The sequence below is a fragment of the Anguilla anguilla genome, chromosome 19, assembly GCF_013347855.1.
Source record: "Anguilla anguilla isolate fAngAng1 chromosome 19, fAngAng1.pri, whole genome shotgun sequence".
NCBI lineage: Eukaryota > Metazoa > Chordata > Actinopteri > Anguilliformes > Anguillidae > Anguilla > Anguilla anguilla.
In genome coordinates, this window is record NC_049219.1 from 4,815,189 (window position 1) to 4,834,173 (window position 18,985).

Genomic DNA, 18,985 nt, shown 5'->3' on the forward strand with positions numbered 1-18,985 from the left:
CCTCTTCCACCAGCTCCCCTCTTCCACCCGCTCCCCTCTTCCACCAGCTCCCCCTCTTCCACCAGCTCCCCTCTTCCACCTGCTCCCCCTCTTCCACCTGCTCCCCCTCTTCCACCAGCTCCCCTCTTCCACTTGCTCCCCCTCGTCCACCCGCTCCCCCTCTTCCACCAGCTCCCCTCTTCCACTCTCTCCCCTCTTCCACCTGCTCCCCCTCTTCCACCAGCTCCCCTCTTCCACCAGCTCCCCCTTTTCCACCAGCTCCCCTCTTCCACCTGCTCCCCTCTTCCCCCCGTCTCCCCATCTGCCCTCCACTCGCTCCCCTCTTCCACTCTCTCCCCTCTTCCACCTGCTCCCCCTCGTCCACCCGCTACCCCCCTTCCCCCCGTCCCCCCATCTGCCCTCCACCCGCTCCCCTCTCTTCCACCCTTCGGTCTCACCTGACGGGCGAAGCGTGAAATTAAAGACAGAAAGCACTTAATGAACGCCACCCCCCCCCCCCCCCTTCGAAATCCCGCCACGTCCGAGCGACTCCTTTGTACCCATTTAATACCGCGACGTTACCAAGGCGATGCGCGTCGCCTTTCACTGAATCAGCGCGACTGGTTTTTTTTTCGGTGTCGCGAAGAAGTCATAAATCAGGAATTTCTTCGCGCGAGGTGTTTGCGCTCTGTGTTTTTTGTTTTTGTTTTTTGTTTGCATTCGAAGAGAGGGGCTGCTTATCGCAAAAAGCCCACAAATGCAATTGTTTTAAAGAGAGCTTATTGTTCGCTCGGCAGAGACTAACTGGAATTTGAGCTGCACGTTTATTCCCCCCGAGCCAGGTGTTCAGGCTCACTGTTCCTGTCTGCTTTATAAGGGACCTGAACATGGTGTCGGATTCAGACCACCCCCAGCACCTGGAGCTCCACAGCCAGGCGAAGGCTGGTAGGTTCTCCCATCATGCCCTGCTCCCCTCGTAAACAGCCCTCTCCTCCTCCCACTTAGCATGATGTCAATTAACAGCCTGGTGTTTTAAGTTAATCGGCATCTAATTCCAAGTGAAAGTTGACCTATTTAACCGTAAGATCATTACACCTTCAAAGGTCAGATTATTAGAATGTTCTTAACTCAACATTCTAATGCTGATGTCACAATCACTACTGGTAAGTGAAAGCAACGGAGTTCTAGAACACTGATATAGGTTTTTGAGGAAAAAAAAATCCAAAATAACCTGCTCTTCGAACGGTTAATAGGTTTTGGAAGCCTCTGTGTCTTTGACAACCTGATAGAGACTGAAAACAAACATTTGCTGCAATCAAAATGGTGATCCAAACCTGCAAATATCGCATTGCAGTATTCCTCTTGCATTATTAGCTGCTGATATTCTTGTGCAAGGCATCCACTTTAACAATTTGACATTTAGAAAAGATGTGCTCTGAGCAAACTCACACCCTGCGGAGGATTCAAACCTACAACCACCTGGTTTTCTAACTGCTGCTCCACACTGCTGTTTTCCATGGCAGGAGTTGGGAACAGAAGTTTCCCATTGCATATTACAGTATTACAGTGAATTTTCATAAGGTGCATCGAATTAGAATGTTTTGGCTTCTATAGCACAGCCAGAGCCTTCCATATTACAAATACAGAGTACTTTACAGGCATTCAGCAGACGCACTTATCCAGACTGACTTACACTTAACTTTTTACATAGCATTAAAATGCATCTATTAAAAAAAAAAAAATAATAATATATATATATATATACTAATTACATATAGACTATGGATCCATCCATTGCTTTATATACTAAAGCAATACTATATACTAAAGCAATGTAAATATTACATATAACAGGCATTTAGTAGATGCTCTTATCCAGAGCGACTTACACAACTTTTTTTTTTTTTTTGCATAGCATTAAGGTTGCATCCATTTATACAGCTGGATATATACTGAAGCAATGCAGGTTAAGTACCTTGCTCAAGGGTACAACAGCAGTGTCCTACCTGGGAATTGAACCTAGGACCTTTCGGTTACATGCCCAGTTTTTTTTACCCATTATACTGCACTGCTGCCCTGTGCTCCAGTCTGTGCTCCAGTCTGTAGTGCAGTTTGTGGTACGATCTGCGATGCAGTCCGTGTTGCGGTCTGTGGTGCAGTCTGTGGTGCAGTCTCTGATGCATTGCAGTCTGTGCTGCAGTCTGTAGTGCAGTCTGTGATGCATTCTGTGCTGCAGTCTGTAGTGCAGCCTGTGGTGCAGTGTAGTCTGTGGGGCAGTCTGTAGTGCAGTCTGTGGTGCAGTCTGTAGTGCAGTCTGTGGTGCGGTCTGTAGTGCAGTCTGTGCTGCAAACTGTGGTGCAGTTTGTGGTGCAGTCTGTGGTGCTGTGAAGTCTGTGCTGCAGTCTGTGGTGCAGTCTGTGGTGCCGCTCACGCTGTTGATCTGTCTCCAGTAGAAAGGCAGAGATCCCCGGGAGTCGACCCCAAGCAGCTGGCCGCCGAGCTGCAGAAGGTCTCCCAGCAGCAGGCGCCCTCTGCGGGCGCGTCCGGCGCGGAGAAAGGACCCCACCTCCACTCGGGCACGGCGTCGGCCGCCTCCAGCGCCGTGCCCAGCCCGGGCCAGCCCGGCTCGCCGTCCATCAGCAAAAAGAGGCACAGCAGCAAGGTGGGTGGAGGGGGCGGGGCGTGGGCCCTGGTGCGGTCTGGGCGCCCGGCTCGGGACCGGCAGCCACCCGGAAAAAAAACCACGGATTGGCAGTTTCCAAATCTGCGGGGGGGAAAGAAAGTTTCCACATCCGACGTCCAACTGTGAATCATGGGAAATGCAGTTTGTAGGCAGGGAGCCTGAGGTAAAGATTTGAATGAGAGGTCGAGCGCAACTTTAAAGTTTAAACTTGAGGATATTTTACCCCTACTTCAGGACAGCATGGGAATTATTTTCCCCTAAAATTGATTGACAGATGTACGAGTTGGAAAGTTCATATTGGACCAATAGCCCGGACCAATAGCAACCGTGTGTGACCCGCTTCTTGCCTGTCTTCAGAACCCTTATATTATTTTGCCAAAAAATATAGCAACACGGCACACCTGCTGTTATCCGTTAAAGGCTCATAATCTGTATTTTATGGGGATATTTCCGCCAAATGCTTTATTACAGAAGTGTGCGGGACAGTTGTAGAGCTGCCGGCTGGCAGCGAACGGAGAGGGGTGAGGAGTGGTGACAGTGAGTTCTGGATGGAGGGAGAGAGAGAGAGAGAAAGGGAGGGAGAGAGAGATCTGTGGTCTGACAGATAGATAAGTATTATGTTCCTATCATTTGTGCTGTTATCGTTGATGCTGCTTGTCTTCTTTTTTCCTTTTGATTATATATTCTTACTGTAGTTGATTGCTGTTGTCACTACGCTTTGGCAATATGTATTTTTAAATATGTCATGCCAATAAAGCATTTGAATTTGAATTTGAATTTGAGAGAGAGAGGGAGAGAGACAGGGAGAGAGAGAGAGAGGGAGAGAGAGAGAGATAGAGAGAGAGAGGGAGAGAGAGAGAGATAGAGAGAGAGAGGGAGAGAGAGAGACAGAGAGAGACTCGCGAAAGGAAGGCCCGCCCGCCATGCAGACTCTTTCTCGTGAAGTCCGGTCACTCCGAAAATCTCAGCCTCCGCCATCTTCCTCTCTCCTCGGACCCGCTGCTCCGCTCAGATCTATTCTGTGTGTGATACTGCGGTTTGGAGGCCGGCGCCCAGCTTCCTTCCCAGCAGCCCCTGCTCCGGTCGTGCATATTTCAGCCGCATGACCCGTCTGAGTAGTAGCCTCCCGCCTGCGGCCAAGCGTCCGTCAGCTGCGCTTCTCACCCCATCACGTCCCCGTTAGACCTTAATGTCTGACCTCGTACCCCTCTGTGGGTTTCATTCCTGACCCCCACCCCCCCACCCCACACCCCACCCTCCCATTGATCTTTCCTGGAAGCCACGTTGCGCACGCGGGTCAGTTTCACATTCTCCGATTCCGAAAGCGTTCAGAGTTGCCGTTTATGATTTTTTTCTTCTCCGGAGGGAGAAGCGTTTGCACGCTGCGCAGACGCGGGCGATCGACGCGCGCAGACACAAAAACGCCGCCTGACGAGGGTACGTTGGGGCGCGCGCGCGGTCTGCGCGAAATGAACGTCTCGTTTACCGACGCCTTATTCGTGCTAGCTTAACGTGTGCAGTTCAGAAAAAAAAAACTTGCGAGCCGCGACGTCGGCGGTTCGAGTCCCGACCGCGCGACCCTTTTGTCGCACGTCCCTCCCTCTCTCTTCCCCTGCTCTTCCTGTCTCTCTACACTATCCTGTCTAATAAAGCCCAAAAAATATTTAAAAAATAAAATAAAATATTCAACAGAATATTCAGTCAGCCGCACTTAAAATATCTCCGCCTCTTATTTGCTCTCCAATGCGTGTGCAGTAAGGAGAGCAGCGCACCTGGCGATGATTCAGGTAGATGACACACGCTTCCAGCCCTGTGCCTGTTTGACGCGTAAGGCGCGCGTGTTTCTGGGGCGAAGCGCGTCACACCTGCGCCCGTGACTGTGACACAAAAGGCTTGGTAAACCTGGCCCTTTTTATTTATTTACCTTTTTACCTCGGTGGTCAAAGGTCTAAGAGCACTGGGACGTAGCCCCACAGTCAGAGACTATGGAGGGCCGGTGCTTTAATGGGGGGGGGGGGCTTTGCAGATGTTAGACCAGAATAGTGTTCATGGTTCTCGGCTAGAAATAGCTGTACAAAATAAGTAATTGTACCTTACTGAACCCGTGTTCAGCAGTTGTCTACGACCATGAAATGCACTTTTTTGTACGTCGCTTTGGATAAAAGCGTCTGCCAAATGAATGTAATGTAATGTAATGTAATGGGGGGGGGGGGGGTGTGCTAGTGTGGCTCGGGCGCTGTGTGTGTGTGTGTGCGGGAGCCTGCTGCTCTGCCTGCGATGAATGTGGAGCTCCCCCCCTAGCATTTAAAACCACCCCGTGTCTGTTTGTTTGTGTTCCAGTCTGCGGAAACCGTGAAGTCTCAGGCCCACCCCATCACCGGGGAAATCCAGGTAGGAGTTTTGGTCTCTCCCGCGCGGCCTCCTTTCATTAGCATGTAGCAGGGGTTTCGTCATACTTGTTCCTGGTTATGGTTATACACTTTGTTGTACGTCGCTCTGGATAAGAGCGTCTGCCAAATGCCTGTAATGTAATGCAATGTAATGTAAATGCAGTTAAAAGTGCATTTTCGTTAAAAGCATAAACAGTCGGACGAGGTGCGTCTTCTGTTATTTGTGACGACTCCCAGTAATTTGGAACCGTTGTTCCAAATTATCAGGGCAGACATCGCGATTGTGTATTGAATTCAGAACTCGGTTCAAATTGACAATAAATCCGAAACGCGATTTAAAAACGAGTTGCCGGGCAACGCCATTTTGTTTTGTCGCGGCGTCCTTAGCGCCGTGTCGAGAGAGACCGCGCGTGACCGGGCTGCGTTTTTTTTTTTTCTTCCTTCCCCCCCCCCCCCCCCCCCCGACCTCATTTTTCCAGCTTCAAATCAATTACGACAAGAACCTCGGCAATTTGATCGTCCACGTCCTGCAGGCGAGGAACCTCGCCCCCAGGGACAACAACGGCTACTCGGACCCGTTCGTGAAGGTCTACCTGCTGCCGGGGAGAGGGTGAGTGTGTCTCAGAGTCTTTACAGGAGGACCTTTCCCCACAGGAGGGGCCGGAGCGATTCAATTTTTTTTTTAGTTTTGCCTTTCTGTTTGCCTTTCTTTTCTCGATTTTCTGTTCTGTTCTCGCTGCGTTCTCGTTAGCGGCCTGCCGCGTTCATCCCTGCTTTAAAAAAAGCTTGGCCGGCCCTTATCGAAACCGTTATTCTCTGAAGAAGAAAAATCTTAATGGAGAAACGTGTGTCCTAAAATGTAATTACGACCGACGTGTTCAGGCAAAGTTGTAATTGGAGAGGGAAGCGATTACGTTTGAGTTTATTTTTAAAACGGCTTTACCTGCTGTGAACTTTAAAAAGACTGGGAAAATGTCGACTGGGAAAATGTCGTCTGGCTTGCAAAACACCGCGATGCCAGTGTAGGGTCTCTCTTGAGACATGGAGAAATCCCTACGTAGGATCCAGACCCAGTGTAACTCCTTTAGAGTTTGATCTAAATGTCAGATTGCTACATGCTTTTGGCTCAGAATTGACTTCAAATAGCCAGTTTCAAGTGCCGAACTGATTATGGTAGCGAAAAGATGACAGTGGAATTTAAGTGGGCTCTTTTTTTGAAGAAGAAGTTTAGAAGTGGTTATTCTTCCTCTTACTGACGTCTTATCGTTTCATTTTCGTATTATTTCTTTGTTTAACCGACGTTCTGCAGGCCTTGAGGTTTCGATAGCGTTGGCTAAGAGCCTGCTAACGGTTTCTTTCATTCCTAAAGGACATCGTGAGTGGTTCACTGAAAATCACACCAAGTGCCTATTGAGCGTTAAAACCAAGGACAAGTCTCTTTAGTGTTTGCCATTTCGGACCTACTTTTATCCTATCTGATACTGCTATTTATGATAGCGCCCCAACATACTTTTGGTTAATAATCACGGTATAACGTGATAAAAGTATGAAAGATTAAAGTAAGGGCCAGTGCATGCTGTTTTTTCTGCAGCACAGGTTTGGTTCTTTCTTCCGTAATCTAAGGTGAGGTCAAAAAAGGTGAGGGGAAAATTCCTCACTCAGCAGGATGAAATATGGGAGACATTAAAATCTGCACTTTCTGTAACTCCCCTGTCCTTCCTGGGTTTGATATTGTATGTATTAATATATTTATTTTCATTTTTGTTTCGTGGTGCCAAAAAGTCTTCCTGCACCCCTGCATCGGCTCAGAGTTCTCGTGTAGTAAAACATTTGCTGGAGTTTAAATGCGAGGAGAGAAATAAAAAACACACAAATTCCAGGAAAGGCGTCCTACATTGTCACTCTTGGTGAATATTTCACGGCACGCAATTTGCCGAAGAACTTTTACCGAGTTGTACTGTAAATTTGAGAGTCAAGTCGACAATAAACAAGTGCCCAGTGCTTTCTGAATGATCGTCCCAAGAGCTATTTTTTTTTGTTTAAAAACAAACACTTTGGCTTTAAAGAGCAACACTAAGTCGGCGAAGCAAATGTGAAAATCAATCGTTACCTTATTAAGATAATCCTTCATCCCTGGTTTTCCTGCCCTTTTCTTTCAGGAACCAGTCTGGACACAAGCTGTGAAAATCGATATGGCCTCTCCTTGGCCATGTAATAGTATCTAGACTATCATAAAAGCTGTGTCTTGGTTGGTAATGCGATTGCTCTCCGTAATGTGCCTCTTATCCTTGGAGAGCCGTACGTAGCTTACTATAGAGCTTACCTTTGGTAACTGCTGTTGTTCTTTTTGACTTCTCTTTACTTAGTTTTCTCTCTTTTTTTCTGTTTATCCCCCCTTTTTTTTTTTGCCTATTTTTATGTCGAAATTTGCGCCGACCACAAAAACGCCTGGGCGTTTTCAGCCAAGTCATGGTTGTCCAGAACGCAAGGTAGCGCAGCGCTTCTTCTTCTCGCTTGCCACGCGGTGCACGTTCCACGACGTCAACCGTTCGTTCGCGTTCTTCGCCGCCCTCCCGTATTCACGTCCCCATACGCCTTCATTCGTTGTTTGTTCGGCTTCCGTGCGATCACACACGTGAAGTTCTGTCGTGTTTGTACGTGTCTGCACATGTGGCCTGCTTTTCTGACATTCCCCGCTGAGAATCCATGTCCTGGAACTCGATGGCAATGTGAGTTACCCAACAAAAAAAACAAAAAACTACATTGACCACAATGCAACATGAGAAGCATTGCTTTCACATGGCTTCCATCATCCATCATCAAATGCATCCGTTTAAGAGAGATATGAAATGTGTAACTTCATTCCCGAGGACATAAGGCCAAACGCATCACGTTGTAGTCTTTTGCGTAATGACGTAGACGTGCGCATGGTTGTATTTTTTTTTACCGTGAAAACGTTTCCTCTGTCGCTACGAACGCCGCGTCCTGTTTTTTTTTTTTTTTCAAACTGCAGCGCCGAGAACAAAAGGAGAACAAAGCACATGCAGAAAAGCGTGAACCCGGAATGGAACCAGACGGTCATCTATAAAAACATCCACCTGGAACAGGTAGGCCCCCGGGCGACCCCGTTTCCACCGGTGAATCCGTTTGTTGTTACGTAGGGTTTTTTTTTGCAGCGCTGACTAAACGCATACGGATGGATTTATTGTCCCCGAGTTATACGTCGTAGTTTCTTAAAAAATTCTGTCAGGCTGAGGAAAACGAGCGTTCCCATCAGCGTTCCGCCAACATCACAGGCGATGAATTTGCAATGAACTATGGGAGCTTGAGTCCAGGGCAGGAGGCAGAAATTAGCTGAGCGTGCTCTTTTTCAGAGTGACGTTTGAATGATAGGAACGTGGTACTGACACGGTGAATCTGTCAGCCCTCGATCGAAAGCGAGGGACGCGCGCGCGGAGCTTTACTCCGAGCCGCTGCGGATAGGCCGGATTGCCCGCTTCCTGTCGCCCCCGCGCACCAATCCCCGTGTGGCTTCTTGCCGCAGCTGAAGAAGAAGACCCTGGAAGTGACCGTGTGGGACTACGACCGATTCTCGTCCAACGACTTCCTGGGAGAGGTGAGCGGTGCACTTTGGTGTCTTTGAACTGTGCGGTTACCCTGGCGACACGAATCCCGGTCTTACGTTACATTACGTTACAGGCATTTATCCAGAGCGACTTACACAACTTTTTACAGAGCATTTACAGAACATTTACACTGCATCCATTTATACAGCTGGACGTATACTGAAGCAATGCAGGTTGAGTACCTTGCTCAAGGGTACAGTGGCAGTGTCCTACCTGGGAATCGAACCTGTGACCTTTAGGTTACAAGACCGACTCCTTACCCATTATACTACACTGCCGCCCTGGTTTAGTATATGTGTATATGCATCCAGTTTGCTTTTATGATTTATTGATATTCCGTCATATAGGTATATTTTCTATATCTATAGTGCCTTACTAAATATTAGCTATAGTATGGACTATACACAGATGCAAGCGCAGCAGTAAATTAGATTTAGCATATTTGTGCCCGCAGCTTTTGGAGTTCTAACGGAGCGCGCGTTGGTCCCTAGGTGCTGATCGACCTGTCGAACACAGCTCAGCTGGACAACACCCCGCGCTGGCTCCCCCTGAGGGAGCAGAACGAGGGCGCGGACCACGGGACGTCCCGCTCGAGGCCGGGCGGCCAGCAGTCCCCCAAGCCCTCCGTCATCAAGAGCCGGAGCCACGGCATCTTCCCCGACCCGTCCAAGGGTAAGAGGGGGGGGGGGGCGCCGCGGGCCCCCTGCCCAAATCTCAGCTCTTCCTTCCTTTTTTCTCTTCTTCTCTCTTTTTGCGTGTATTTCACATCGAAAACTTTCACTACCATGCAGATCTTTTGTTTTAAGTCAACCCCGCCCCCCCCCATGTAACCTTTCAACACTTCAGAGCACATTCCCTCCAGACCTGGATATTGCTGGCTCAATTCCAGGCTGTGTCACTTCCATGACCGGGGGGCTGCGTAGAGTCCTCGCTAGTGTTAGGGATGCAGGACCGGTGGAGGTGGCGACTGGAACCCTCTGTGCAAATGGCACTGCGGCTCTTTGTCTTTCCAAGGCCCCTCGGCGGGGGCGTCAGACTCCAGTCCTGGGGGGCCGCAGTGTCTGCGGGTTTAACTCCAGTCCTGGAGGGCCGCAGTGTCTGCAGGTTTAACTCCAGTCCTGGAGGGCCGCAGTGTCTGCGGGTTTAACTCCAGTCCTGGGGGGCCGCAGTGTCTGCGGGTTTATAACTCCAGTCCTGGGGGGGCGCAGTGTCTGCGGGTTTAACTCCAGTCCTGGAGGGCCGCAGTGTCTGCGGGTTTATAACTCCAGTCCTGGAGGGCCGCAGTGTCTGCGGGTTTAACTCCAGTCCTGGAGGGCCGCGGTGTCTGCGGGTTTAACTCCAGTCCTGGAGGGCCGCAGTGTCTGCGGGTTTAACTCCAGTCCTGGAGGGCCGCAGTGTCTGCGGGTTTAACTCCAGTCCTGGAGGGCCGCGGTGTCTGCGGGTTTAACTCCAGTCCTGGGGGGCCGCAGTGTCTGCAGGTTTAACTCCAGTCCTGGGGGGCCGCAGTGTCTGCGGGTTTAACTCCAGTCCTGGAGGGCCGCAGTGTCTGCGGGTTTAACTCCAGTCCTGGGGGGGCCGCAGTGTCTGCGGGTTTTTGTGGTTTCCTTTCAATCAGCTGCCAATTAAGGCCTTGAGAACAAGGTGTGTGGACTCTAGCCAATCAATGACGAATAATTAATCACTCGTGCTGAAACACACCAAAAGCCAGCAGGCACTGTGACCTTCCAGGACTGGAGTTTGAAACCCCTGGGCTGGGGCATCTCCAGCCTCCTATGCCCCATAAGGGGCTGTTTGGCTGGGGCATCTCCAGCCTCCTGGGCCTTCACAGGGCATCCCCAGCAGAACCCTATTTAAGGCAATGATAGCTCGATCCCAGGCTCACGGGGGTAGAGAGGGGGCAGCTCACAGTGCAGTGGCCATTGCTGCAGTGGCAGCCATGTTGTTTTTTTCCACCTCCAAATCCGGGGTCACCCAGGGCGAGTGAAGCTGATAGATCATCTGCCCTTGTGAACTGGGACAGCAGAGGGCCTGTGCGTTTGTCATTGTAATATGAAAGATGCCCAACTAATGGAAAAAGAGACAGAGCCATGTTTCATTATCTTAATTAACTACTCGTGTGAGGGATTAGCCCGTCAAAAATTTAAAAAAAATAAAAGAAAAGGTAGGCCTTATAATCGTACAGAGCTTATTAAATTATTTTTCTAAAGGGGTTGATTCTAAACACATACAATAAATAATTATGATATATTGTACATATAACCATATTTGTCTACAAAACATATGAACAAAGTCGGTTTTTTAAAAATACAGTGTATATCTATCGTAGATGTAGTATCTATAGCTGTGCGATAGTAGATATCTATAGTACATGTAGTATCTATAGCTATACGATAATAGATATTTATAGTAGATGTAGTATCTGTAGATATACGATAGTAGATCTCTATAGTAGATGTAGCATCTATAGATATACGATAGTAGATATCTGTACTAGATGTAGTACCTATAGGTATACAATAGTAGATATCTATAGTAGATGTAGTATCTATAGATATACCATAATAAATATCTATAGTAGATGTAGTATCTATAGATATACGATAGTAGATATCCATAGTAGATGTAGTATCTATAGATATACAATATTAGATATCTGTAGTAGATGTAGTATTTATAGATATACGATAGTAGATATCTATAGTAGATTTAGTACCTATAGATATATGATAGTAGACATCTATAGTAGATGTAGTATATATAGATATACGATAGTAGATGTCTATAGTAGATGTAGTATCTATAGATATACAATATTATATATCTATAGTAGATGTAGTATCTATAGCTATACGATAGTAGATGTCTATGGTAGATGTAGTATCTATAGCTATGCAATAGTAGATATCTATAGTAGATGTTGTATCTATAGCTATGCAATAGTAGATATCTATAGTAGATGTTGTATCTATAGCTATACCATAGTAGATATAGCTATATGATAGTAGATATCTATAGTAGATGCAGTATCTATAGCTATACGATAGTAGATATTTATAGTAGATGTAGTATCTATAGATATACCATAGTAGATATCTATAGTAGATGTAGTATCTATAGATATACCATAGTAGATATCTACAGTAGATGTAGTATCTATAGATATACCATTGTAGATATCTATAGTAGATGTAGTGTTAAATAGAGAAATAGGCTTTTGCAGTTGGTGTGGTGATGTCGAAGGCCAATGACAGCCCTGTTGTTTTAGACATGCAGGTGCCCACTATTGAGAAATCTCACAGTAGCCCCGGCAGTTCCAAGCCGTCCTCGGAGGGGCAGGCGCGCTCTCACGGACCGCCCCGCTGTCAGGGCGTCGGCCCGGAGGACGCGGGCGTCGCCATAGCGACCGCCGAAGCAGCCGCCCAGCAGCAGCAGCAGCACCGCCTCCAACCAAGTAAACGGCGCACATGAGTCCCCCCTCCCCCCCAACCCCACCCCCCCCAACCCCCAGCATGGCCGCTTGCTCATCATCCGTTGCTCCCTGTAGTCCCCTCCTTCTTTTTTTGTCGTCGTCGGTCCTTCCCTCCGTTTTCCGTTGACCTCTCTGTCTTTAAAAAATTTTTTTTTTTTTTTTTTTACTCCCGGCTCTTGAGTTGACCTTCGACCCCCCGCCCCCGCCCATCCCCCCCGCCCCCCCCCCCCGTGAACACGGCCTGCTCACGATTGTCCTTCTCTGTGTGCACCTACTTGTGTCAAAAAGGCCTTCACCAAGATCACTTTTGACAAGTTAAATTTATTTATTTTTTTATTTTTTTTTGTTTACCCTAAAAAAGGGAAGTAGAACTGGCTGTTTCTATAAGGATAATTATCATTTGAATCCACATATACATCAATAAATAGTTATTTTGGAATCTTCAGCGAGTTGCTGAAATTGGGTAAATGTGTTAAGCCCCAAAGTGTAATACTTATTAAAACACTTTAATATTAATAATACTCTATAAATACTTGTTATACTAAAGTAAAAACTTCCTAAAAATGAAGCAAATATTGAGACCACATGCAGCTCCGTTCCTGACGCAGATTGATTTAATTTTGTCCAAATAATTCTGAAAAAAATTAAATAAAATTCAATTATGACGAACAAAGCAGCCTGTCACATCTCATTGCAGTGCACCTCTTGATGGGCTCCTATCCAGAAACACGCAGAATAAAATCTAAAATCTACTAAACAAGCACTCCGAAACCAGAAAGCATTGCTCTTAAAAATACATCCTCTCGATTGTTCCTGAAACGATCCTCGTCTGAAACGGAACCCGCCACTTCCCTCCGGCTGCCCTGACGGTGTCAGCTGAAGAAAAACCTTCGGGACCACGAGCGCCCTTTCCCCGCAGTCTCGTTTCTAAGGGCGACCGCAAACCCCGCCCCCCCTCCTCCTCCCTCCGTCTGTCTTCCTTTCCTTCGATCGGAGTTAGCGAACGGGGCTGGGGTGGCACTCGAATAGTTCCACGTGACAATGGCCTCGGGGCCTCGGTCCCAAGTGCGGCTGGGACGCGGCGGAGACGGTAGCGCTTGGACCTTCCTTCAGCACACTTTTTTTTCCCCGCCATTTTCTTTCTTTCTTTCTTTCTTTCAGAAAGTACTGTACTTTTGACTTCCGCACAGCAGCTGCCGAGCCCTTAAACCTAAATCAAACAGCCAGTTTTGAAACTACTCAACCCTTTTGAGCGCCTGTGCATGCCGCGTCTATCCCCCCCCCCCCCCTCCAAGCCCTCTCTCAACCCCCCGTCGACCCCCCCCCCCCCTTCTTTTGGGTGTGTGGACCATGGGGCAGCCCGCTAAAGACAATGAGCCCCGCCCCGCTCTGGGAGGGGCTTTTGCATGTGTGGCCGCCTGCAGTAAGAGGAGTCCATGCGAGGATACACATTCTGGGTTTCCATTTCACCCCCCCCCCCCGACCCCCCGAACCCCCCACCCACCCCCCCCTCGCGCGGGCGGCAGTTCGTAAAAAGAGGCGGCACAGACACAGCCTAGACGGGGCGCCGGCAATTCAAAGGACTCAGTCTGACTATCTGCCCGCGCCGGCCAATGAGAGCAAAGACACGAGTCGCCTGGCCATCAGGAAAGCGATGTCTGACGGAACTCCGAGCGCGGAAGGAGGTGAGAAACGTGCTTCTCGTCTCGTTGAAAAAAAGACAGAGGTTTGAAAAGCGCCCTCCCCCCCCCCCCCCAAAAAAAAACTGTTTCCTCTCCCTGTACTTTATGTTACTAAGAATTTCTCCAAAGGTCCGCTAGCAGTTCGCTAAAACCTCAAAGTGAACGTTGGATGACAATCCAGTGGACCTGCTCTTCTGGTTATGGAGATGTTCTACTGTTGTCAAGGCAGTAACCCAAATCCGTGGGTGTATATAGGCATACATTTGCATGGCTGCAGGTCCAACACATGAGTAATTCGGTAAGAGCATTTTTCAAGCCCGTAAAGAAAGCGTGAACATGAATTATCTTAGTCTCATTCAAAGACACACATTCCATGTCATTTTTTTTCTTGATTGGTCTACAGCAGCATTGATTAATTAACTCATCTATCTTATTTTCACAGTACTAACATATTCTTAATTTGACTGAAGGTTTTGCCATTCATTACCGGAGTTACAACAGACATTCATGAATTGCACAATGTTGTCAAAAAACATCCCACTTGGTTCTTGTTTAATGCATAGGTTAATTTAATGTGTGCACTCGATTAATTTACTGGAGTAAAATAAGATCTAAAGTATAATAGATATAAATGCCTAATTTAAAAAAATAGATGGACTGATGTTATTTAAATAATACAATAAAAAACTGGATTGTCAGATTATTGATTTTTGATAATTGGTGGCCATTTGCAATATGATTTGTGTGATTCCAGTCTGATCGCTTATGTGTGGCTTTTGGTATATGCACTGTACTGTGTATCTGTGGGCTGTATGTGTAGGTTTGTTTTATTGGGGTGATACCTGTGTTTGGGTTCTTAGGGGTACTATGTATATGTGTGTTGTATGTGTGGGTTTGTTTTATTGGGGTGTTGTATGTGTGGGTTTGTTTTATTGGGGTGTTGTATGTGTGGGTTTGTTTTATTGGGGTGTTGTATGTGTGGGTTTGTTTTATTGGGGTGTTGTATGTGTGGGTTTGTTTCATTAGGGTGATGTATGTGTGGGTTTGTTTTATTGGGGTGATGTATGTGTGGGTTTGTTTTATTGGGGTGTTGTATGTGTGGGTTTGTTTCATTGGGGTGTTGTATGTGTGGGTTTGTTTTATTGGGGTGTTGTATGTGTGGGTTTGTTTTATTTGGGTGTTGTATGTGTGGGTTTGCTTTATTGGGGTGTTGTATGTGTGGGTTTGTTTCATTGGGGTGTTGTATGTGTGGGTTTGTTTCATTAGTGTTGTATGTGTGGGTTTGTTTCATTAGGGTGATGTATGTGTGGGTTTGTTTTATTGGGGTGTTGTATGTGTGGGTTTGTTTTATTGGGGTGTTGTATGTGTGGGTTTGTTTTATTTGGGTGTTGTATGTGTGGGTTTGTTTTATTGGGGTGTTGTATGTGTGGGTTTGTTTCATTGGGGTGTTGTATGTGTGGGTTTGTTTCATTGGGGTGTTGTATGTGTGGGTTTGTTTCATTGGGGTGTTGTATGTGTGGGTTTGTTTTATTGGAGTGTTGTATGTGTGGGTTTGTTTTATTGGGGTGTTGTATGTGTGGGTTTGTTTCATTAGTGATGTATGTGTGGGTTTGTTTCATTAGGGTGATGTATGTGTGGGTTTGTTTCACTGGGGTGATGTATGTGTGGGTTTGTTTTATTGGGATGTTGTATGTGTGGGTTTGTTTCATTGGGTTGTTGTATGTGTGGGTTTGTTTTATTGGGGTGTTGTATGTGTGGGTTTGTTTTATTGGGGTGATACCTGTGTTTGTGCTCTTAGGGGTACTGTGTAGCTGAGATCGCTGTGCTCATGCGCACAGATGGAGTCTCTCTCTCTGTGTTCTGTGGGTCCGTGGCCTAGCGTCTGCTTGTGTAAGATAAGCCCGGCTACGCCGTGAGACAAAGCCGCCCGCCCCTCCTGCGCGCTCGCTTATCGGGCACGAGAGGGGGCCGGTTCCGTCCTCGGAGAGGCGCGCGCTGCTCGAGAGGGGGCCAGTTTTGAGCCTGCGCGTCGTGGGCGTCGCGCCGAAACGCACGGGCGCGTGAGCTGCGTCTGCGCGGGCGGGCTGAGAGAGAGCGAAACCCACCGGCCGCAGGAACTGCTGGGACGGGGTCCGCTCCGTTTCGGTTCAGGTAACTCCGGAGCGCATCGGAACTCAGTTCCTGAGCTAAATGACGGCTCCCAGTGCTCTGTGAGGAGTCGGCATCCTTTCAAATTCAGCGCATTTCCAGAGTGCACTCAACCGACATGGAACTGGCCCCAACCCAGCGCTAAAGGGAGGTGGGTTTGGAGGGTAAAGAGGACGAGTTTGTTGGCTGAACAGGATGAGTATGGTGGCTGGAAAGGGAGGAGTATTTAGGCTGAAGGGGAGGAGTTTGATAGCTGAAGGGGAGGAGTTTGGTAGCTGAAGGGGAGGAGTTTGATAGATGAAGGGGAGGAGTTTGTTTGCTGAAAGGGTGGGGTTTGGTGGCTGAAGGGGAGGGGTTTGGTGGGTGAAGGGCAGAGTTTGGTGGCTGAAGGGGAGGAGTTTGGTGGCTGAAAGGGCAGAGTTTGGTGGCTGAAGGGGAGGGGTTTGGTGGCTGAAAGGGCGGAGTCTGGTGGCTGAAGGGGAGGGGTTTGGTGGCTGAAAGGGCGGAGTCTGGTGGCTGAAGGGGAGGGGTTTGGTGGCTGAAAGGGCAGAGTTTGGTGGCTGAAGATGAGGGGTTTGGTGGCTGAAGGGGAGGGGTTTGGTGGCTGAAAGGGCGGAGTCTGGTGGCTGAAGGGGAGGGGTCTTACATTAGAGTGCCATCCGTTCCCTGTGCAGCCAGGCCCGGTCACCGAGCAACCGACGACTCCATGACGACGGCCTCCTCCGTCAACAGCCTGGGCGGCAACGACTGCAGTCTGGAGGGAGAGGGCGGAGCCAATGCCGTCGACAGCGCCATCTTCCAGGTCCCCCGCATGTGAGTCCCGCCCCGTCCCGCCCCCCTTCCCACTCTGCCAGTCAAGCTCTCATCCCTGCCTTCAGCTGAGTTCCTCCAGTCTGGAATTTATACTCCTGAACTTCCGGTCACATGATCCCTTCTCTAACAGCCTTCAGCAAATATTTATTCATGTGTTTGTGCTTTTGGTTTGGATAAGCTTTGATTTTGTTTCCGGGTTAAATACATGCATGCATGCATAGCATAGCATGAAAACAGCAGGTATATTTGAGCCCAGAGGATAATTTCCTGCATAGTTTTTTCATGGAAACAAATGAACAAATACAGATCTGACAGCACTGGCGTAAGTTAAAAACAGCAGTCTCCACTGCAGCCTGGCAGGATTGGTTTAAATGCATATTTGTTGCCATTTGGTAAATTGAGCCCAGACCCCAACAGTCATATATGTAAATGACTTAGGCTCAATACGCTCGATGTGCTTGATGAAAGTGTTCTATTCAACGTTTTTGGCATCATTATATTCTAACAGTTTCACGCAGTACAGTTTTCACTGGATAGTGCAATATGTTAAGTAATAATAAGGTGATGCTGCAGATGATGATGATGATGATGATATTATAATGCTTCTCCAATGTCCATCATCTGTTCTTGTCTTTCGAACAGCGGGAAGCCTCTCCCAAATGGCTCGGACAAGACCAGGGGGCCGGACGCTCTGAAGCCACCTGTAGGGATCGGAGACGCGGAGGGTAAGGTGCCAGTGCAGCGAATCAAACCCAGATCCAGGCCAGACCGCACTTCACTGCCCGTAAACACTGTACATTACATTACATTACATTACATTACAGGCATTTGGCAGACGCTCTTATCCAGAGCGACGTACAACAAAGTGTAATAACCATAACCAGGAACAAGTATGACGAAAACCCCTTAGAGAGAAGTACCGGTCCAAGTGCAGGGAACAACCGCGTAGTTCAACTTGGACCCTGAAGGTTAAACTGATTAACGCTAACACAACGAGAACGGCAACAACGCAATCTATGGAAAAAAAATACAAGCAGTAGTTAAGACAGTTAATGCACCTAAGTCACCTTGTACCAGGGGAGACACACTGAGGACGTGTCTGACGTTCGTTTGGTCTTCTGCTCTTCGCCGTAATGGTTAATCGCAGTCGTTCCGAGGGGTGCGGAGGGCGGAGTTTTCATCGGAGCGTTTGGCGTCTCGTACCGCACCCTCGCTCATAGCGCCGGGTGGCTTGCGGTGCCTCGTGGGCTTCCGTAGCCCGCTATGGGTGGTAAATGGTAAATGGAACTGCATTTATATAGTGCTTTTACCCAAAGCGCTTTACAATCGATGCCTCTCAATCACCAGAGCAGTTAGGGGGTTAGGTGTCTTGGCTCAGGGACACTTCGACACGCCCCAGGGCGGGGGATCGAACCGGCAACCCTCCGACTGCCAGACAACCGCTCTCACCTCCTGAGCTATGTCGCCCACTATTGGAGGGCGTCGTGTTTCAGGAGCGCGCGTCGCGGTTCGCAGCGCGTCGCGATTTAACGCTAAATCTTCACGGCGGGACATTGTGGCCCGCAGCCTCATGATTGTGGAAAGTCCCCGAAAGTTCAGCTCCAACGTTTCCTTGTGTTTTCAGCGAGTGCAGGTCCCCGCGGTGCGCTGAACGCTGCGGGACGGAAGGCGGTCGCCGTGCGGCGGTTCGCACCGGGACCGGACGGAAAGAAACGTCACTGGCTTAATTTAAACGAGGAGGTGCCCCCTGAGGGAGGAAGGTGTGCGGCTCCTATGTGGACCCCCACCTTCAGAGTCACCTGTTGTGTCACATCAACAAAAACACCGTCCCCCCGAGAGAGTAGCGTCACAAACTAAAGCGCCTGGCAGGGACGCACTCACCGAGAGCAGGCGGGCCGAAATATCGGTTGTGACGTTTCCCCTCCCGCGCAGAACCCCTGATCTTCGTAAGGCTGCGGCCACATCGCACAACGGCCTGAGAGAACACGAAACATGGGGACGCCCCAAAAAAAACAACCGTCCCCCGTGCCTGCCATACGCCGAGGGGGGGGGGGGCGGATCTGTTCCCGGGTCGGTGACGTTTTGCCACAATCTCCGCCCCCCCCCCAAAAAAATTGATCTAGAGCCACTCCAGTGCCTGTCAGCAATGTCATCATGGCCTGAGAACCGGAGTGGTGATGGGGGATAGAGATATC

At 48.6% G+C, this 18,985-nt stretch overlaps 1 protein-coding gene across 1 annotated transcript in view; it reads left to right on the forward strand.

The window, feature by feature from the left end:
- The window catches only part of LOC118219211 (protein piccolo-like), a 103,725-nt gene that overhangs the window by 70,837 nt on the left and 13,903 nt on the right, over window positions 1–18,985 (forward strand). The window contains exons 14-25 of the mRNA XM_035402207.1: window positions 857–924; window positions 2,433–2,641; window positions 5,003–5,053; window positions 5,532–5,662; window positions 7,515–7,541; window positions 8,066–8,159; window positions 8,597–8,668; window positions 9,170–9,350; window positions 11,944–12,129; window positions 13,674–13,832; window positions 16,652–16,790; window positions 17,433–17,515. Coding sequence (XP_035258098.1) covers window positions 857–924; window positions 2,433–2,641; window positions 5,003–5,053; window positions 5,532–5,662; window positions 7,515–7,541; window positions 8,066–8,159; window positions 8,597–8,668; window positions 9,170–9,350; window positions 11,944–12,129; window positions 13,674–13,832; window positions 16,652–16,790; window positions 17,433–17,515 — 1,400 coding nt within the window. The remainder of the gene's footprint in view (window positions 1–856; window positions 925–2,432; window positions 2,642–5,002; window positions 5,054–5,531; window positions 5,663–7,514; window positions 7,542–8,065; window positions 8,160–8,596; window positions 8,669–9,169; window positions 9,351–11,943; window positions 12,130–13,673; window positions 13,833–16,651; window positions 16,791–17,432; window positions 17,516–18,985) is intronic.